This window comes from Parus major, chromosome 1A, assembly GCF_001522545.3.
Source record: "Parus major isolate Abel chromosome 1A, Parus_major1.1, whole genome shotgun sequence".
NCBI classification, from domain to species: Eukaryota; Metazoa; Chordata; class Aves; order Passeriformes; family Paridae; genus Parus; species Parus major.
In genome coordinates, this window is record NC_031773.1 from 46,629,780 (window position 1) to 46,652,331 (window position 22,552).

Below are 22,552 nucleotides of genomic sequence, written 5' to 3' on the forward strand. Positions count from 1 at the left end.
CACCGCGCCAGAGCGGGCGGCAGGAGCCGCCGCCGCCGCGGGAGGCGCTCCCGCTCCGCCAGACGGTCCGCCTGGAGGTGGTGCTGAAGGACCCCACCGAGGAGGGCTGCGTGGAGTTCAGCTACCCGGAGCTGCTGCTGTGCGGGGACTCGCGGGTACGGGACCTCCCTTTCCCCCTTTTCCCTCCCCTCCCGCCGGCACGGGTCCCCCCGCGCTTCCTCCTCCACCTCTCGGCTGCCTTTGGCCCCGGCCTTGCCGATAGTGTTATCTGTTACCCCTTGCTGCTCGGGGGTGGTCCCGGTACGGCGGGAGGGGCGGCGTCCTGGAGGGAAGTCCGGCAGCCTCGCCGTCGCTGCGGCCTCCTCCTGGTGCTGAGGCTGCGCCTGTGCCCGTGGGGGGAAGGGGAGCTTCCCACTTGTCCCTGAGCTGGCCAAGGGCTCCTGGCCTTTGCTGCCGGCTGAGGCGGATGATCGCCACTGTCTCGTGTCCCGCTTACCCCGGCTCACCTCCCTGCCGCTCCCCTTCCCTGCCGGGAGAGGTGTTGCATCCTTCCTCCTTGGGAGCTCTTTACCGGCAGCTGGACGAAATTCTGACCACGCCGGTCTGTATTCCCGGTTGTCCCTAGGCTGTGTGCAGGTAAATAAAGAAGACCCGGCTCTGCTGTAAGTCTCGAGAAGCAGAGAAGTGATCAGTAGCAGACTTGGAGAGGAGTTGTAGTCTTGGAGGGGACAGGGATAAATGAGAGTTAATGTTGGACCGGTAACCACACCTGTAAGTGTTGAGAACTTGATTCAAGGAAAAACGACCAAAGTGTTCTTCCCTTGCTTGTTCCTCCCAAACAAAAAATACTACTTTGAACTACTTTGTTTTTTAAGCACAAAGCTCCTGCAGACAACTTTAGGAAACAAGCAGTATTAGCCAATCAACAGTGCCCACTGTTCCAAGTAGGAAGGAGTAACATGTCCTTAAGCTGGTTATACTTGAACTGCTCATTCTTAGTTGAGGATACCAAGTTGTACTTGATTTAAATAATTTAATTTGTACTTTAATCCAGTACACAGTTTCAGAGAAACTTTGTTTCTTACTGGAAAAGGCAGAGGGCAAGTAAGTAACTACTACGAAGAAGATTCTGGTTGATCTGGTGATAAAAACAAGTATCAAATACCAGTACTGAGACTAAAATAGGATTTTTACATCCAGCACAGTCTTGAATATGGTTGAAACTTTTCTTATGAACCAAAGTGTTTCTAGGCAGTGGCAGTGCTGTAACTATACTTAGTGGGCTGCTCACTTTTTCTGCTGTAGGAGGGATGTACACACTGGATTGTGTTCAAATGTGGAAGACAGAAAAATCAGTGACTGGTTTTAATCCCTCAGATCTTGTCATGCAAGTTAAAAGGTGCCTTCTGTTCATCCTGTCCTACAGCTGTTGTGGGCAAAGAGTGCCAGTTATGACTCCTCAGAATTAGTGTAGCATAATCATGCTGCTCTCTGAAGTGCAATCTTTCTGAGCAGTTCTGTGAAGGTGAAAATTGTGTTAGGGTTTAGAAGTGGTTCAGTACTTGAAGGCTGACTTTTCCCTTTGGCAGTTCCCAGTTCCATAACTGCCTTTTATTCTGAAGGTTGCCAATATCTTAATCACATATTCAGGGTAAAAGGGCTCTTCCTGATGTAGTTCTGAAGCAAATACCATGTCTTCTGGAGGTGGGAGAGCATTGATTTAGGGTATTTTGGTACAACTGAGGTCAGAAGCTGCTTTTAAGGTAGAGACAGGGATAGTACTTCTTTATAAGAAACTTGGTATATTTTTCAGCTCCAAAGAGTCCAAATTAAAATGAATGGATCATAATGGCCCTTCTGTCACTGGGTTGTGGAACAATCAGCTGATTTGCTATGTAAAACAGTGTCATAAATTAGGATCTTTTAAAAGTGGTTCTGGAATTTCACTCATGTTTAAAACTGGATGTGTACTTGGATTGTCAGTTTAATTTCTTGTTATATGGTAGGACCTGGGAAAGCTACTAGGGAAGCTAGCTGTTTAGGGAAGATTTAAAATCTTGGGATTTGCTTTTTCAAAGTAAGTAGTAACTAACTGGCAGTTAATGTTGTGGTTTTAAGTGGAGTTTTAGTTTTCAAAATTTGTTTTAGTAATGTTTCAGCTTAAAATTAACAGTACAGATCCTTTATTTTTACTATGCAAGTTTTTTGGATGAAGGTTGATTTGGTTTTCTAGAAGCTGTTATTGACTCCTCCCTTACAAGAAGTTGCTCAACTTTTTTATAACACTTGCCATTAAAATTTAACATTACAAAGTCAGGAGTTTGGTTTTTTGTCTTGTAGTATTCTTGGAACTGTAGCAACCAAGAAAAGCTCTCCAAAGGAAGGCAAGGACTGGTGCACAGGCATATCTTTAAATACGGTTTTAAGAAGCCATGATAATAATAGGTGTATAATACTGAAATGATAAAGAATCCCAAAACTGATTTGGCAGTACAACTTGTGTCTTTTTTTTTAATTCCAAATTTACGTTCCTATGCTGAATCAGAAGCTAGTGGAAATGTATATTTTAAAAACTTATGCTTGTACTTTTTTGCCTTCATAAAGAGAACATCCTTTGATCAGGTTGTTTGTAGAGTTCATCCTTCGGCAGGAATTATGTAAAGTTTTGAATGTGAGTAATAAGTTTGTGTGGTTGAAGAGCTTATTTGCCTCTTAAATGCTGGCGGAAGTGAAAGTGTGCTCCCATTTCTTTTAGGGTAAGTGAGGCTTGGTGCTTCAAACCCAGATTGAAGTGGATGAGCCAGAAGCTCAAGTTGTCTTCTGTCAAACAGGCTCAAAAGGTGCTGAAGTAGTAACGTCTTAGTTTGGGAGCCATCCATCCCTTAGAAACAGTGAAAACTAAAATTTGCTTGAATTTGAGTTTTCCGTAGTGCTTAACTAATCAAACTGATAGTCAGCTGCAGCTTTGGGTGTTTGGTGGAAAGAAGCAAGTTAACACTTAAGTACTAAGTTTTACTTCATCTTTAGGCTCAACCTTGTCTCCTTTCAGAGTTAGATAAAAGCCACATATGCCTAGCAGAAGATGAGGAATACCTTTTCCCAGTTAAAAGTAGAGAAAATGGTGTTTCATGAATTGAGCAGTTATTTTATATTTAATTATGCCTGCAGGAAATAAGTAAGTGGCTTTAATTTATGTTTTAGGAATAACTATAGCCCCTATTAACTTTTTCTCTAAATACTTATTCTGGAAAATGTATTATAATTATGTGGTGTTTGCAGTTTTGCTTAGTTTACCTTCCTCATTACATTGGTCTTGATGCTAATGAGCTGGTTTGGTCACCATTTGGTCAATATACTGGCATTTCATACTATGGAGGAAGGATCTTGCTTTTCTGAACTTAGTTTTTTTTGTTCTTAATAAATCTTCATTTATTCATTGGTGAGTAGTCCATGTGCAGTAAAATTAGCTGCCATCCATAAAGTTCTGCAAAGGGGAATTCCACGGTATTTTAGCATCCTAGTACCTTCCCCCACCTGGCAATTCCTGTATTTATGTGAGCTCTGGTTTGAAGGAGGGCAGCCCTGTTTTCCTGCCATTGCTTATTAAAAAAAAAAAAACCAAAAACACTATGTATATCCTGTTCATTGACTTTGTCTCAGTGAAAACATCTTTTCTAAAAAACACCAAAAAAGTAAGGGACTACTCACTCCTTGTATGCATAGCTGGAATATTAAATCTCTTTTGTAGCTAACATAGTTATGATTACTGAAATTAACTCTTGCACTATAATTTTTTTCTTTAGATAAAAGACATTAATTATGGTTATAATTTACTGAGATTTTTAGTCTTCTGGCTGCTTGCCTCCTGGTTAGCATACCACATACGTCCTGTCTGTTCTATCTAGAAGGATCATAACACCTATTAGAGGAACCAGTGGAAACAGAGGTGAAAAGGACTTGTGGTTAGAGAGTTTTTTCTAACCTCAAATGGTCATAATTCTCTCTTATGCTTACGCTTTTAGTTAATGTTGTAGTGGAATGCTTGGGAAAATACAAATCTGAGTATTTATCTTAATTCTTCTGGGTTTGTTATCATCAGAAGAAAAGTAGGTGGACGATAATTCAATGATCAAAGTAATTTTTAGAGATTAAATATAAATTCTAACCACTTAGTCATCAGAGTATTGTTTTTTGACATTTAATAGGTTTTGAGATGCACTCTGTGTTTCTTATGGAATGAATGTGTAACTTTTGCATTTTTCAGAAGAAGTCAGCTCATTTAGAGGATCCATTTAATGACGAACAACGTGAGCGACATGAAGTAGAAATGCTTGCCAAGAAGTTTGAGGCAAAATACGTGAGTTACTGCACTTCATTAAAAAATACAAATATTTAATAGTGATAAGATACTGTTGGGATTTCTTTTGCTGAAAAAAGTTGCTAATGTAGCATCAAATGACTTCTGTACATTTCAGTGATGACTGTCTCACTTTATTTCACTTAAGTAGCTTGAAGCTGCCACAAGCTTATCAGACAAGTCTGCTAAATAGATTTGTCTGTAGATGTTATAGCTTGTGAAGCTATTCTTGGAAAAGCTTCCTATATAAATACAACTTGGTAATAGATGCAGGTCAGTATTCACTGATGACTCTTGATGAATTCCTGACTAGTTTGAAATGTTTCCATAGGAAGTTATTTATTAAGTAGTAAATCATTATTCGATGAATGTCTTGTAGCTGCCAGCTGCCTGATGATACTCTACTGGCTCCTTAAAGTGTAGTGTGAGTGACCTGAACAACACTAGCTAGGAACATAAAGAGCCTTTCACTAGTAAATGAAGGTAGAAATCAGAAAATGTTGACGAAAACCACACCCAAACAGGTCTTTAAGAATTCATATGGGTAGGGTTGGGTGATTAAGTCTGAGCTGGCAATCAGAGCTCATCATCATGCTGAGGCATGTTGATATTCTGGATTACTAATAGAACACCTCAATAATAAAGAAGGGAAACAAGAGCAGTCATTTGTATCTTTTGCTATTAATATACATATTAAAATCTTTTTTGTATGACTTATTTGGGGTTTTTTTCTGGCAAAGGCAGATTTTTCTAAGTGCCCAGTCTATAAATTCTGTAGAAGTAATTACTATTTCAAGGCATGTTAGCTGTGATACATAACAAAATCAACTCTTAAACTGAAAAGAATCTTTCTCATTTTTTGGAGAGATTGAGAGAATCCAAGATGAATTGAGAAGGCTGTTCCAAAATGCTATTTGTTTTTAATTTGAATGATAAATAATTTTTGAATGTGAGAGAAAAATGTTTCAGTCATACTTTCCTAAAAAACTCATTTCCACTATTAAGGATTTTCTAATGTCTGAAAAAAGTTGCTTAACTACAGTAGATGAAAATCAATGTAAGTATGTAAAGCAATATATGTAGGAGGGAGTGGTAGTGGAAGCAGTCTAATTTTACATGTATGTTTATGCATCCATCAAAGCTGAACATGTACATTTATGGACAAAACATGTTACTAGACTTAAGAAAACCAGAATTCAGTGTTCAGTAGTCACAGAAAGGGGCAAATAGATGCTTTTAACTATTAGAAAACAGTAGGTAATAAAAATTTGTGGTGCGCTTGCATCTTCATTACTACTTGCACTTCTAATTCCTCCCCTTTCATTCTCTGACTTGCCTTTTGTCCCTTCCAGCCCCATGAAAGGGAGTATCTTCTATCTGAAGAACTACTTACTAGGTTAGAGCCACTAAGCATTAAGGGTGGTGAGGGACTAAGATTCCTTATGTTAGAAACTCCCTGTCCTTTCTCTTCCTGTATGAGAACCATCAGTCTCTACTTGCCATCCATGCTCAGAGGAATCGCATCTCTGAATGCTGACCCGGTACAACTGCTCATGTTCGGACAGCATTCAGCCATCTTCTGCCTCTTGTGGCGAGTTATTCACTGCCTAGCTTCAATTGGAGCAGGGATCCCATGTAGCAGATAGCCACTCTCATCAAGTGAGTGACCAGGATACTGCAGGATACTCTTCCTAGCTGGAGTTATATTGTAACACTCCTTAGCAGTGCTTTGCTGTGAATGTGATCAGTGGTTATATGAGAACAAAATAAAGGGGTTTTTTTCAGGTTTGCAGGAAGTACTATATCCTTCTTTAATTAAGTATTATTTAGCTAAGATACCTGTTCAAAGTGGATTCAAACGTTGTTTTTAATCATAATGTGTGGCAGTACTTCTGGAAAATTTGATGCATGGAGAACAATCTGCCTTGAAGACTTTTTACTTTTCAGACAAATTCCTGTACTCATAACCAAATCAGTACACCCTTTGATATATTTTGCAGATACTAAGAGCCTGTGAAGAAGTGCGTTTTTGTAAAACAAAATAACGTACCATTTGTTTACTTAATTATTCAGAACTCTCCTGTATTTGCTGCACATACTAAACATCAGCATAAAAAATTCTGCTCTGAAGGATTCCATTTGTCATTTTGATTGCTATTATTCTCTAGATAAAATCAAACACTGTTGTGAACACGATACCGAACCTCACCGTTGTGAACACGATACTGAATAGTCTACATATGTAAGAATTTTTCTTACATAAGAAATGAAGGTCCATCTAATGGATGGTAACATAGTCTCTGACACTAGTGGAATTTATACTTGAAAGTATAAATAGACCAAGTGTTCATTGATATTACTTCACTGTGCCTGTCTGGTAGTCTGTGTTGTCTTAATTTCTCTCAAACCCAAAGGTTACATGCTTAATCTTTTTATAGCTTTCTGCCAGAAATCTACCAGGTCATTACTGGATTTCTGTGTTCTACAGCACTGGAGTATTGTGATGATTGTCATATGAAAACACACTGTGTTTAAGCCTGATGAATTCATATAGTGCTCCATAGTTTCTGTACTGTAAGAAATAGAGAAATACACTTCCAGTTCTGCACATTGCATGTGATTTTGATGTTATCATCTAAATCCAGCCCTTGTGTTCCCCAGCTGTAGTGTCTTTAACATTGTTATTGCATGCAAGTACTGTTTTTTACCTTTAAACATCCTTGTTGGCTTACTGTTCTCTTTTTTGTTCTAATTTCTTATTTTAAATGTAAGTGTATTAATGATATGATGCCCTGATTTGTCAGTGTTATAACAACTTCTGGTTTTGTTCTCTGTTTTTTGGGGGTTTTTTAATAAGTCTCAACTCACATTTTTTTGACCATTCTTGATTAAGCAAATGTCTGAGCTGTGTGTAACAACTCACATGGTTCCTGAGCAGCATATAAATTTGGAGCATGGTGTATGTTTTTCTGCTTAGGTTGTACTTTGTGTGGATTACCTTGCTTTATTGATGCTGAATTCAAGTGCCTATTTATCATACTAAATTCAGAGCAACTGTAAGGTCTTTCAGTTATTCTTCAGTTGTTTTTTCTTTCAACTTGCCTCAGTAGATTGTCATCTTAGACCCCTGTCCTTCTCCAACTCTTGACCTGCTCTGTTGCTTCCAAAGGTGAATGAATGCATATTCCATAATAATTTTTCTGATCACTCTTTGCTAAAATGAGATACCTGTTCTTACCTTTTCTTTCCTAGCTGTAGATCAGACATCATTTTAAGCAGACCTTCCTTATCTCATGGCAGTTTCTTGCCTTTAAAAATGTTTGGACCATTTTTAAAGCATTTGAAATATTTTATTCTACCAACATTTCTTCCTGCTCTGTATATTCTTGTGCCTGCTGGTTCTTTTGTTTATAGCTTTTATTAACTTATCCACCATAAAGACCATGTTTACTGGTTTATAGATTCTGCTCTTCAAGCTTCTTCAGGTATTGGCATTGTATTTGCCACTGACCTTCTATTCCTGTCGGGCAAAGGTTGCTTAAATGTAAGATTACATGACAGTTCATATATTGAAGTCATCTTTGGCTTTTTTGAATACTTGCATGAGTGGTATTTTCAGCTTCAGGAACTAGACACCTTAATTTGCTGTAGTATTTTGACTAGTGTTATGGGACAAAAAGGTTGGAGGAAAGCTGCAGTGGTAAAACTTGCCTGAAATGCTACATGGTGGACAGTGACACAGATAATCCCTTCATTCTTCTGCTGCAGTCTTGCATCCTTAACATCTTGATCACGTGAAATCTCAACACAGTTCCTTAAACATAAATGGTTAGAGCCAGGCCTGAACATGAAGGAAAATCTCTTAATTATACATGGAGTGGTTCATATATTTTTGTATGTCTGAATACAGGTACTATTTTAAGACTGCTGTTCATTCAGCTATTATAAGACTATTTTTTTCTTAACTACCTTTGTTACATATCTGGTTTTCTGACTGTCAGGCAGTCAGAATGTATTGGAAATTTTAATTTTTTTTATTGCCCTTGTATTATACTGAAATCGTAAAATCATAGGATAATCACTGCTGCAAAAATATTTTAGACTCAAAAACAAGGATGTTGATGGTTACTTGCAAGATATATGTAGTACAGAGATGGATTGCATTACACATTAGTAAGATTCATACAGGTGAAGTATGGTTTATGAAGCATTCTTAACCTGCTGGTACCCAAGTCAGAAGCATGAATTATATAAGCTTTTTCACTGGAGTTTAATTAGAATTCTTAAGTGCTGCCTTTTTCTAACTTACTTTTTCTTCTCTCATCCATCTCATGCAAACTTTTTTTTTTTAAAGAAAGTACTGTGTGTTTTGGAAATGTGCAGTCATTCAGATGTTTTTCCAGATGAGTGATTGGTGGAGATGATAGGACCAATAGGAGTACTTAGCTTGGGATGTAGCTTGGATATGTGAATTAAAAGCAGAACGGATTTTTGAAGTTTTTCTCCTAGCACCTATTGCATTTGTTAATTTAAGTGTATTTGAGAGATTCCGGTTCACTTGCAAGAGCCCATGCTTTACTTGGTTACAAATTTGCATTTTCTCAAAATATTGTTAAAATGGAGGTGTTGAGATGCTTACATCTCACATAGAAGAGCAAGGGTGAAACCACCTTTGAATAGTGTCTGCATTCTCATAGTAACAAGTGGACCCTGGTATTTGGATGTCACAGCTGGAAGGACTGACTTGCTCTAGGAATGCTCACAGCTGTAGGGTGCAGGCAGAGAAGTTTCAGGAGCAAGTCTTGAATTCATGGAAGTTACCATTTTAATGAGGGCAGTGCTTTTTTGAGAATTTTATCTTTTAAGGCTTATCGATGATTTTGATAATATACATGAGCTAGAAAACTAAGCCTTCTGGCTTTAATATTCAAGTCTCATTTTAGGTTTTAAAACTCAACTTTTTATGTGCTATAGAGAATTAATCCATTTTGTGTAGGGAAACACTTTAGGAAAAAAGTGTTTGTGTAGGGAAAACTAGGCTATCATTATTTTCACTTGTAATGATTGTGTAGAATACTGAAAAAAGTGACTGTTTCTAAATTATCCCAGCCCTTCCAGCATTGGCAGTCCAGTCACTATACGTTAAAACTGTAGGACAGGGAAGAATCTCTGAATAGAGATGAAGGAAGCTCTTGGTCTTGCAGACAAAGGTAGCTAGTAACTGCTTTTCAGGGATGATTCTGGTGAGGCATGTTTGCCAGAATGCATCTGTGTGTGGAAGTTTTCATTAGTCGTATAGACCATCTTCAAGGAAGCATTCAAGAAAGCAAAACTGCTAATTCCTTGAATGACTATTCCTCCAATGCCTTATGCTTTGTAGGCTTTAGTACGTTGCTTCCATGTTTCCTAAGTGATGTAACACTTGCTTTGTCTTCAGGGTGGAAAGCCCCACAAACATCGGAAAGATCGCCTGCAGGATCTAATTGATATAGGTTATGGCTACGACGAGACGGACCCTTTCATTGATAATTCGGAAGCGGTAAGTAAGCCTCAGCACAGCAGCAAGAAATCATGAGACAGTGCTTTATCTTTTCAACACAGAAGAAAGGTAAGGGAAAATACTTTGTACTTGTCTGTAACTGATGTGAATGCAAAGGGCGTACTACTTTGGGAGACCAATGAATTATTGTATTTGTAGTCTTATTCAAGATATAATGCACCAAAGAATTAAGAAAGCCATTCCTAAATCAAGTCATTTCCAGCTTCAGAAATTAAAATATTTTTATTTGTGCACTTCATTTACTGTTGACCAAAAGGACACTGGCACAGTTTAGTTTCTTGTAGTAGCTCTCTGGATTATTAATGGGTCACTGGCATTATATTTCCTTCATTAAATCAGGAAGCTATTCTTCTCTTAAAAAACAGTAAAAATAGGATGGTTATTCTAAACATTGAATATGTCTGAAAAATTTGAGACAAAACAGGTTAAACAGCAGGATATTACTGCTTACTTTGAATATTTTTCAGAAGTGAAAACACATCTTAAGGTAAAAGAAAAATATTTTAGTTTGGTGCAGGCAGTATCAAGGATATCAGAAAGTTTATAAGAGGGCATTTGAAGATATCTTAGAGGTGATACATGAAATCATGAAAATGAGAAGAAATCTTGGAAAAAAGAGTGGATGATTTAAAAGTTCAGAAGCCTTCTATAGTTTTTCCTTATTAAATGTCAGAAAGAAGTATGTGTACAGTTTAGTCAAGTTAAAAAAAAAACAAAAATAAGAGCTGTCTCTTGCCTTCAGTTTCCTCCAGTGCTGAGTGACACTCGATAAAGCAGCAGTGATCTGCCATGAGAAGGGAGGGGCTAAAATTATGAGTCGGAGGGGAAATATTATGAAAAGGAGTTGAGAGAAAAGAGTAAGAAAAGCACATAAGTGCATTGCTTAGCATACATTATGTGAAGCTTTCATTTAAATTCTAAAATTTGAGAGTAAAGAGAGTAAACGGAGCTATGAAGTTTCTAGCATGTAGATGTTCCAATGAGTGATACCTTGTGTGAGGTGCACAGAAAGTGTCTGCAGAGCTGATAAGCTTTTTCTGCAGAAGAAGCTGAGCAGTTAACCACAGTGCATAGCAGGCTGAGTTTCTCTGTGTGATTTTTTTCCAAAAAATCAGTATTTTTTGAAGTAGGTCTAAAGTTGTGCAAAGAGAGTTTGATGTAAGGTACTTATTGTAATTTATATTAGTTTGTCATTTTTCTTTGTCTAGAAACTTGAACCTGCCAATATTAAACTGTTCATTATCCCACAATTTCTGGTTGTGCTGCTGGAACCATATTGGGGTCTAAGCCTTCACATGTCTTTTCCGAAGGTCAGATTCTGGTCTCCAGCTTGGTAGGAATGGACATGCATCATTTCTGCTGAGAAACCACTTGAGCCTATAGGTTTATCCTGTTTCTCACTGTTGCTTAAGTTCATCATCTTCACTTTTAAAATGCTATGATACCCAGCCCAAGTTCTAGCTAGGTTTTCCTGGATTTACTGTGACCCATCACAGATCTGATAGGAGATTTGGGACACTGGCAATACTCATAGCACAGGTCTCTGTCAAAGTATGAGTCTGGTGCACTACTACATAGCATACTGTGCCTCCTGCCACCACTGGTGGTGCTACCAGCAGCAGATCCAGTAGATTTGAAGGAGCATTTACTTCTGTCTCTTGACAGAGTCCTTGCAAAATGTACAAAAGGCAGTTGTTGGAGGACCAAATGGTTGCATCATGTGCTAACTGTGGAAGCTGTTGGGGAGAAATGGTGTAGTCTCTAGAGATTGCTTTCCTCAACAAATTACTATGACTTGTCTTCAGTACAAATACAGACTAGCAAGAGGCCATCTTTGTTTTGCTTTTATGCCCATTTTTTTATAGAAAAGAAGAAAAAAATATAGTGTGCCAGCTGCAGTCCATGTTGCTGTTGCAGATCTTAAGGGTCCTGTAATGTAGGAGTTGAAGTTCAGCGAAACCTCTAAATCCATCATTCTATCTTGAATACAAGAGAAGTGTTCAGAAGGAAAATCTACATGTCTGGCTTGTTCATCTTCTGTGTGGCCAGCTATGAAATTGCTGTGTACCCTGAGATGTATCAGAGCCATGCCCTGGACTGGGCATGTAAAAAAGTATTCTGGGTTCCCTAGAATACTTTTCATAATTTAAGGGCTTGTTCTCTGCAGAAGACACACTGTCTTACACTGAAAAAACTATAATATCCTGAACACAAATACTTGAAAAGTGAATATGAGTGCCTCTTTAATTGCTCCAGGATTATCTTGTCTCTATCCCAGAAGAAAAAAATAGAAATTGAAAGCTTCCTCAGAATTTTAGTCCTTTTTCTTGTCACAGTTGTGAAAGAAATACTGAGCTCTCTGGCACTGAAACAGATGTATTCCATAGCTTTTAAAAACAGTTTGAGGTAAATGCATTTGCAGGCAAGCAGGAAATCTTTGTGAGCAGCTATTCTTGGGTTGAGCATTTTGACTGCAGTCAGTGGATTTGTAATAATTCCAGTAAAAAAAGTAAATCAAAACCAGTGTACTATTGTTTCTAACTGCTCTATAGGGGTTAGCTTGATGGCAAGTCCTTATCTTTGCTTATCTTAATGGACCTATACAAAATGTCCATAACCTGCAAAGAAAGCTGCTCCTCCTCAGTGTTTCCACTGCTTTGATGTTGAAAATAGGTTTTGCTGTAGTGTAAGCTGCCCAGAACTACATTCTTTGTGGAGTGGAATTCCTGTAGAATTTTTCACCCACTCTATTTTTCCTGCATGCACATGTGTGTCCAGCCAGATCAGGCTGATTACTTGATCTTGTGATGACCTCTGATTATTTGGTTGGTTGAATACCTTCCTGGCAATGTAAGCTTTATATAGGTAAAGACTGCAAGGGAACCAGTGCTCTCTGAGCTTTCTGCTATGCAATACAGAAGAGGGAATTTAAAATAATACATGGTGTTAATGAAAATGTATGCCATTTTCTCTTACTTAAAGGTAACAAGGTTTGGATATCCAAACCAAAGACTTCCCCCATTCCAAGTCAATGGACGTAGAAAAAGAACTGTTGGCCTGTAAGTCTGTAAGCAGTGTCTTTTGAAGCAGTGATACCAGGTAGCCATACTGGCAGGAATTGAAGCTAGATGTGAATGCCAAGAGTAGGGGGAAGCAGGCAGTTCAGTTTTTCAGACACCCAGGCCCCTGTGTAAATACTTGACTTAGTCTGTTATATTCATTGTTCCAAAGTAGCCTTCTAAACACTGATGTAAAAAGTCCTGTGCTGTTCACTAGAGAAAACCAACGTTATCAATGGTTTCTCATAGGTGGAAAATTTCTCCAAAACACTTCAGCTAAAAGGAAGAACTTACTTTTCTTTAGCTATATGTTGCCTCAAAAGAGCTCAGATCATCTTTACAGAAAACCTTTCAAAGGTTGGTTTTAGTAATTCTGGACGTATTGTTGAGAGCGTTACTCTTTTTCTATCTGGGTTCCCTAGAATACTTTTCATAATTTAAGGGCTTGGTCTCTGCAGAAATTCTGTGTCATGATACATGGTTTTCACATGTTTCGAGAATAAATTTGTTGTCATCTTGTAGTCTCCAGACATCAAAAGGTATGATAGATGTAATATCCTCTTCTTTCCTACACTGGCTTGCCCCTAAAACCTGAAGTTGATGGGTTGTCAGTAAGGTTATTTTGGACAAGACTCTTGAATATCTGAGAAGCTTTTTCCCAGCAAGAATAGTATCTCTTCAGGGAGTGGCAGCTCAGTGTATTGATGGAAATTCTTACCATTTTTGTGAGGGTCTAGGCCAGATGTAGTTTCAGACCAACTTGATACTGTTCTCTCATTCTTCCTACTCCAAGGAGTTTGTTTTATGCTAACTATGGAAAGGAATAGTGTTGTTTTAGTGAAAGATCACTGTCTCTTAAAAAAACCTAACGAAACAACCAAACTATCAACCTGCAAAGGTTAGAAAAAGACTCCACAGGAACCATTATTAAACCTACTTCCATGGTATATTGAGAAAAATTGAGCACTGCGGCATTTTTCATCTGGAAAAGGCTGCTTTTGTAGACCTCAGTAGCAAACTTCATCCACACTGAATACATGAGGGTGCATTAAAGTTTCTATTTTTAAGAGGTTCGCTTGCCAACTGTTTCATTGGCTCTGGATTGTTGTGTTTATATTAGTACTGTCTTCCTTGTTCATTTTCACTTTGCCCAGGCTTGGAAGTTGTGTGTTTGGGGAATAGTGCTCATTTAGCTGAGTGCACTGTGCCATTTTTAATAACGTGTTGTGTTTGCTTCCTGCATGTCTTCAGGGGATGCCTGCTGGCTGGCCCCTGACATGTCCTATGCATTTTGAGTGAGTACAAGGCTGAGTTTCAATTCAGAGATTCTTTGCTTTTTGTCCTCCTTGTTGCATCTGCTTAGCTCTTGCATCTGTAAGAACCAAAATGGCTCAAGGAATAAAGGTAGTTAAATTTGCAGAACACATCTGATGTTTGTTAAAGGAGAAGTAATGTTTTTGATCTCCTGCAAAAAGGCATACCCTTCTTTAGGAAAGAGTAAGAATAAACTGAATAAACTGAAAATTCAGCACCTGCATAGGTTGTTGAAAACACCTGAGACTTGTATCTGGCCTGTGTAGTACCACTCTTTATATCTGCAGGAGAAGGAAATAATGGTTGCAGCAACATCCTGTATTTTGCTAGATTTAATTTTTTGATGATCACAAAATTACTTTTCAAAGTAATCTGAGCTACTAGAGGGGTAGATCATCATCTAGGATTAGCTATTCTTTGAGTAGCTGAATTTTTTTAAGCAGTACAGTGAACTTAAGTGTTTCCCAAAAAATACAAACAAAATAATTATTAATGTAATACAAAGGGAGGTTTATAACATGCCAAAATATCGCATCTTTGATAAGAGCATTTGTCTTAAGTGTCATATAAAGAAAGTCTGCTCTTCATGTTAAATGAGGGGAAAAGGAAAGTGTAACTTTTTTTCTGCAGAATATTCTAGTAGTTCTGTAACATTAATCCTGGAGAGATTAAGTAATACATTACATAATTGTTTAATACTGAACTAGATTTCCATTGTGGGTCAGGTCAGAGCTCAAGCTCTAAAAGAATTGAGTTGTTCAATTACCACAGATAAAAGTGGTCACATGACTGGTCATACATTTTATAACTTCAGCTGAAATGTTTTCAAGGTGATAAGAATGTAATCTGTTTGCTGTGAGCGTCACTTAAGCTAATAACCTAACTCTGGTGGCCGGTGGAAAGGTGTAAAAGGTGTTGGTTGAGATGGGAACAAAACAGGAGAATAGATGTCTACTAGTACTTCTCTCAAGGTGCTCTGGTAGTCTGATGGATTATGATACCCTGACTACTGAACTAGGATTCTCCTATGAGACTACCCTGGGCCAAGTATTATATATTTTATAATCTCTTATGCTTTTTTCTGTTGAGCTATTCCGGCTGTCCTTTTCCCTAGAGTTAAAAGAAAAACAAACAAACCCACCAATTTCCCTGCACGTTTTAGAAGAGAAGCCTTTGTTTCACAGGAAAGCTCTTTGTACTTGCTTTTTGATGTCTCCTTGGGTTAGTAAAGCAATGCATTGTTTCCCCTAAACCTTGTTCAAGATTTACTTGTAGGTTCTGTTATACTGTAGTTTTGGAAAGGTGGTAGTTACATGTTTTTGTCTGAAAACTGAGCCTTAGAGGATGACAAAGCCAAAAGAGTGCATTTCAGTTCTTTGCATCTTGAAGAAGCATAGAGATCAGTCAATGCTATATGTTTGAAGAATCCTGAAGTGTGTAGGGAACTGTGTGGATATTTAGTCTGTTTCACTGAAGGAACTGTATTTGACATAATTTCAGTAGCTTGGCCTTTATTTCAGTGGGCTACTGATGATCAAAACTAAACAGTTCCCTCCACCCCAAGTTGGTTAGAGCTACCTCAGAAATAAACTAAACAAGGTATAAAAATTATCCCTGCGTGTCTTTTAGCTAAGTATTAGTTGTTTCACAACAAATAATCTACATTTTTTAAAACATTTGGACATGTTTGCGTCAAATCTCATTTCCAAGGCTTAGTACAGAAATGTTTAAAAACTTTTTCACATATGTACTTTTGTAGGTTGTTGTATGAAAGGGAGGTTAATGAGGAAAAGGATCACAGCAAAATGTCTGAGGATTGTAGTCAAAATACCTGGACACAAGAGTAGACAATATTAATATAAGATACTGTTATGGATCTGGATTTCAGAACTAAATTGGTATAATCCATAAAAATTCATTGTTCTTGGTATACTCATGAAGTTGAGACCAGTTAACTTATTTTTTTAAAAAACTGAATTACCTTTCATACCAAAACATTTAATTAGATTTATGGCACTAAAAGCCAAGTAATGTAATGTAGCTCAAGGACAATAGTTTAAAATAACTTACATATGAACCTGCTTTTAGATGGTCAGACAGTCTTTTGTTATCTGCAGAATGATTCCATAATCAGTCGTATCAGGACAAACCTGTGTTCACAGGAGTCAGTCAAGTCCTGTCTCTTTGTAGGTCTGAGATTTTTTTGATTCTTGTCCTTGAAATGTGTAAGGAAGAGCAGAACACTGTAAAGGGCTTTAAACTTATTTTTGTTCATAAGATAAATTGTGTGATTTCATGCACAAAAAAAGCTAGTTTAAAGCAAAGGTCTTGAAAACAATTCATAAGAAGATTTAGAATTTGCCAGAGCCATGTTCCCTTTAACTGAGAGTTCTGGAAGCACTTCAAAATGAAGCTTAAGCTCTGTTGCTAATACCTTATACAAACATACTCATTTTCTGTTCTGGCACTAGAAAATAGTAAGCTTAGCTCAAAGAGGGTTGTACTAACTACACTGTGGTCTGCAGGCCCCTATGTCTAAAATACAACATTGAGTTAAGTTATACCTTGTTCAGTAGGCTCAGGGTAGAACCAGATTTTGCTAAAGTAGTCTTATTCAAGGGTTGAGAGGAACTGAATGTTAGAAAAGTCTTTTAAAGTCTAAGTTCATAGTCCTCAACTGCTTAATTATACATCCACATCTTGCTAATCTTATTTGCCTGTTGACTATTATGGAATACAGTCACTCTGTGTGTTGAATTAATTCTGCCTTTCTTGTTGTCTTGTTCCAGTGGATCTGTGCCACACAGCAAGATAACTTGCTGTGATTCATGGGATTCATGATTCCTCATTTGTGGACTGCCTTTAATCCTCACTTGTGTGTTACCTAGGCCTTCCTGTACTGCTCCACATCTCTTTACTCTGTTGGCTTTTGCTTTTTATGCTAATGGTCTCAGCTTTGACTGTGTGCGTTTTGCTTCTAACTTGGCAACTACTTCGTATTCTCCAGTTTTGATCCTTTACTGCCCCAGCCTCGCTAATTCAGTTCACACCCTGTCAGCTCAAATGGGAAATGTCTGCTCTGTCATTAAGCACCGTGGATAATTTATTTTCTCTACTTTCATTTTCCTTGCACCTAATGAAGCTGGTTCTGAGAGCTGTGGAAAAAGGCATGAGTTTTCTTTGAAATTCTTATACAACCTCCACTCTCAAGTTTACTTTGCATGGTCCTCCTGGTCTTTTAAGATGAATGACAAGTCCACTATTAAGTCACTTCACTTTTGTTTTGTTCAATTAATAGATACTCGCACTTTCTTGTGCTAGCTTTTCATATCATCTTAGGACACTTTATAAATGCTGTCACCACTTTTCCTTTCCTATTTTGTCTTTCAGTACTGCATGTTAAGCTTTCTGTTCCAGAAAGATAAAAGGTGATGAGTCGGGGAAGTTTCTAACTACTTATTCAGATTGAATCTCTCAGTAGGCTTCCAGTTCAGGCTCTTTTTCCAGCTTCCTTGTTGAAATACATATTTACGGTTTTACTTTTCTGGATAACTCTTCCTCCTACCTAAAAGTGTTTGGTAGCCTAGACTTTTCAGTTGTTAAACAATTTTATCTTCAGTATCTTTTACATGGCATGGAGGTTATTTGCATGTAATAATAGAATTAATATTGTCATCCACTATACTGATTATTGACTGTCTTTTCTACATGTCTTTGGATTTCAATATTTTTGAGATTCAACTTTATAATTATAAACTTGGAAATTTCTTCATAAATACTAAGTACTTTTCAAAATAAATTATTGATAGAGCTTGAAACATTTTGTGATTTTAAAATTGTTTGAACAGAGGGAGAATGTTAGCCTTCAAATGAAAAAAGTCCTGGCATTGTAATATTTAACATGCAATGTTGTATTAAGCACCTAAAACTGGAAGTCAGGTAACATACTGTGGTTAAGTTTGTCGTGTCTGAGATAGCGTTTTTAACAGAAGAAAATTTCAGAGGACTTTTTAAAAGAAGTAAGATTTTGAGCAGGGCACTGTGGTGAGTTACCTTCAGAAAGCAGTACTTTTATTGCTGTAATCATGCCTTTTTGTACAGAAAAGTCATTGTTTTGGGAGTTGAAAGGATACTCTGTAATATTAATGTTCTCTGCTTCAGCCAGTAAATTTTCCATAGCATTGCTATCCTGTTTCTATTATAGCAAGCTGTGCTGTGAATTGGAATATATATTTTTATGTATAAGAGCTGGTAAATGAACTACATGTTTAGTTTATTAAGAAATACTGATAAGTTCATCTTCCTTTTCCTGCCCAGTATGATGAATTGGTTCCTGCATCCCTGACAACCAAATATGGAGGGTTTTATATCAACACTGGTACACTGCAGTTTCGCCAGGCATCTGAATCAGAAGATGAAGACTTTGCAGAAGACAAAAAACATAGGCCGCCTAAAGTGAGTGATTATACAGAAGTAGAAGCTAGGTGGACATTGGAAATATTTGATATGCTTAGAATGGCTCAAATGAAGAGTACAAAAGCAGAATGATGCATGGTACTGTTTTACTGCATTTTATGTTTTGTGGCTCGTGTACTAGCATTCAGTAACTAACTCAGGATGTCCACAGGCTGTCCGGTCTTGTAAGACTAAGCATGTCTTTAGACAGCTTAACAAGTTGTGTCCACCCATCTTGAACTGACAGATTATTCTGTAATTTTGTAAGAATTTTATTATAGATGAGATCTTAAATTCATCAACACTGCTCTTAATGATTTTGCACAAAGTTTGCATGATTTGAAATTGTTCCTAATATTGAGAATAGTACTTAAACCAAAACACCTGACAAAGTTAACTCAGTTGATAAGAACAGCTATATTAAAATTATATATAGAATCTTTCCAAACAGCATGATGTTCTATAAACTTTGACAAGTTAGTCAATGCAAACATAATTGCAATATGACATTTACAAGTTGTATGCTGGTTCTGAGAACTTAGTGCTTCCTGGTGTCCTTTCCTGCTCTATAACTCTTAAATTTTAAGGTTCTTGTATTGGCTCTGACTGGGATACAGTTAACTATTTCTAGCAGCTTGTATGATGCTGTGCTTTTAATTTGTGACTAAAGTGGTGTTGATAACTGCACCAGAATTTTGCCTGTTGCTGGCTAATGCTTGCACAGTCTGAAGGCTTTCTTTTTCCCTGCCCTGCTCCCTCAGGTAATCTAAGGATCGACAAGGGAGGGGGAGGCATGTGGTCTGTATTGACCAGCAAAGATGTTCCATACTGTGCAGCTTCATAGTCAGCAATGAAACTGTGGTAGCTGAGGGAGGTGGGGAAATGGTGTCTTCCAAGGTAGCAGTTGGCCATACTGGCTGGGCAGCAGTCTGTATGTACCTTAGAGTACTTATCTTACTGAAAACTCTAAATTTCATAACTGTTTAAAAATGATTAACATTTGTCAGTAACTGCAATTGCTACTAGGAATCCATCCTACCATTTGTCTTGACACACATGGAAGTGTTTTTCCTGGCTCTCAATTGGAAAGGGTAAACAAAATTGAATGCTTCTTTCTGTAGAAGTCCTTTAGGGTGGAAGAATCATTGTCCTTTATTTGATCTCTTTTCTAGATAGCAAAGTTAAAAGAAAGTGAAGATCGTGGAATGAAGAAACGCAAGCGAAAAGATGAAGGGACAGAAAAGGAGAAGAAGCCTCGGAAGATGAAAGTTCCTAAGCAGTTGGGGTAGGTTTCTTTTTCTTTATTGGAACCCTTGAATTATATCTGAGGTTTGGCTTCACGATCTTGTGCCATAGCAAGATTACAGCACTTTTGAATATTGTACTTTTAAACTGTAATTAATAGCTTAGATTTTGTTTCAGAATTTTGGGGTTTTTGTATGACTCAGTCCTGCGGGCTAATTTTTTTTTTTGGCCCCTGAAATTTTGACCAAGGAATAATAAGGAAAGAAATCAGAAGTAAATTTTTGAGCCTTATGAATTGCATAAAGCGTCATTGTCCTGCCCAAACATCTAAGCTAGCTCTAGGAATTACATCTTCTAATGAAAAATAATCTTCCTCCTGTCTCTTTGTTTCTCTTCTGTAAAGCTGCAAATACAGTTTAATTAGTCTTCTATGTACTTCTTACTGACTTTGTGCTTTCCTGAATTCTGACGCTAGCATAGAAGTATTAAGGTGGTGGGGTTTTTAATTGGCTTCTAGAAAACTTCTGTTGAGTGGTTGGAAGCTGTCTTATTGTAAATATTCACACTGAATATTGAAAATTTATTGACCTCATTTTTCATCATGGTGACAAATTGGTGGAAAATTCTCAGTTTAAGTAGAATATAGATTTTGAGCCTCCATTTAAAAATTCTTAGCAATGAAAAGAATTTTTTAACGTATATGCTGTACAGTCAACCTGCCACCATTCAGCAGTCTTGAGAGGCAAGATTTTAGTATCATAAATCTGCCCTGAGTTTTAACACTTGTGCCAACTAGTCCATAATTAAATTGAGAAGTCAAAATACAATAATGTTTGCCTTAATGTGTATAAAATGTAACAAATCAGTGGGAGAACCTGTCATCGTGTTTAGTAGGTTTATAGTAATTGGTGAAATGGTCTGAAGATGGAAGCAGGAAGTACTTGCTTCTTCCCCCTGATAATTTTTAATTGTACTAAACTTTCAGTTTTGTTGTTAAAGGTTACTGAGGCCTCAAAAGTCAAATGCTATTTAAAGATTTTTTTCCTCTACAGAGTAATGGCCTTAAATTCACACAAGTCTGAGAAGAAGAAAAAGAAACTGTATAAAGACTCGCTCTCTCTGGCTGCCATGATCCGTAAATTTCAAAAGGAGAAGGAAGCCATGAGGAAGAAGGAACCTAGTCCAAAACCTCCAGTGACTGTTGCAACCTCTACCCCTAGTAAAATTCCTTCCTCCTCTCTCAGTGCAGGAAATGATATCTCTGACTTGAATCTTAGGATCAATGATCCTGTCCTCTCCATTTTTGGTAGCACAAATGAACCTGAGCTCCTGCAAGAAACTGAAAGTGCCCTGGAGATGCTGGGAGACATTGACTTTGATAAGTTGCTTGATGGCACTTCTGATGGCAGCCCGGTCTCTGAGCTGTCAGGAGAAAATGGAAATGTCACTCAGGCAACCTACACCTCTCAGGTCATGACACCCAAGCAGGTGCCTGCCCTCCCAGAAGGTCTGCCTATGCTACTTGAAAAGCGCATTGGAGACCTTCGAACAGTAAGTATGAATTCACTGGTAGGGGATTGCATTCAAGAATCTGAGAGAACAAGGAAGAACAATTAGGACCTTGAGTGTCATCCTTGGATTGCTGACTGAAACTTTAGAAATGAAGAATTGATGTTTACACATGTTAAACACATGGCCGTGTTCATAATCAGATTAAAACAGGCAGAGATGATGCAGGTCGATTATTCAAGCAGTGTTTGTTGCACAGTGGAAACAGGGTTTTCTAAATCTTCTGTGTACAATAACTTGTAATGTTCATTTATTTATGGGTTTTTCTCCATAATGGAAATACTGGTGTTCCTTTAACATGAATTATTATTTGATAAAATGGAATGAGTGTTTTCTTACTTTGGAGGAGATAACCTGAAATATGACTGCAGCTTACAAATTCCTGTATTGGTTTTTTGGCTTTAATTTGCCAGTGCTGGAGGGAAAAAAAACCCACAACCAAAAAGCCACCAAAACCAGAAATCACCGCCCAACTACAAAAAACAAACCAGCCAGCCACAAAACTGAACTTTTTCTTCTGTAAGGTTAGAATGGAATCTGAACTTTGCAAAAATGGAATGAAAGATGTAAAATGAACAAGTTATGAATATTCCAGTAAGTTACTGAAAGGGATCAAAGCTATTAAGGTATTACATACTCCTTGTTTCAGTTGTGGATGTTTTCCTAAGTTGAGAATAAATTTGTTGCTTGTTCAGATTATGATATTAAAGCTTTTACTTATTTAGAATAAAGTGCAGCTTTTCTTTACTCATAGTAAGTTTTGAAAAACCAGTTCAAGTTACTGTCTTTTTTGGACAAAGAGAAAATAATTTAAACAATTGCAGGGCTTGCTTGCTTTGCTCTTACCTGCATAGAAATGTCTTCTAGTTTTCTTATTTAGTTTTAAGCATACCAAGCTAAATACGGCCAAGGAATTAGTATTTACTAAAGTGAAGGAGCTTCTCTGTCTACCTCTCACTATGCAGGTTATTTTTGCTATGAATCAATAAGAAG

General features: G+C 37.6%; 1 protein-coding gene across 9 annotated transcripts in view; it reads left to right on the forward strand.

The window, feature by feature from the left end:
* Window positions 1–193: 193 nt before the first annotated feature.
* The window catches only part of UBN2 (ubinuclein 2), a 51,485-nt gene continuing 29,126 nt past the window's right edge, over window positions 194–22,552 (forward strand). For 2 of the 9 annotated variants that reach the window (XM_033514568.1, XM_033514569.1), the window contains exons 1-6: window positions 2,756–2,840; window positions 4,265–4,357; window positions 9,795–9,896; window positions 18,608–18,745; window positions 19,918–20,030; window positions 21,043–21,541. In XM_033514568.1, the coding sequence (XP_033370459.1) occupies window positions 2,796–2,840; window positions 4,265–4,357; window positions 9,795–9,896; window positions 18,608–18,745; window positions 19,918–20,030; window positions 21,043–21,541 (990 nt within the window). In that variant the 5' untranslated portion in view covers window positions 2,756–2,795. The other 7 variants (XM_033514562.1, XM_033514563.1, XM_033514564.1 and 4 more) reach the window with 6 other exon arrangements.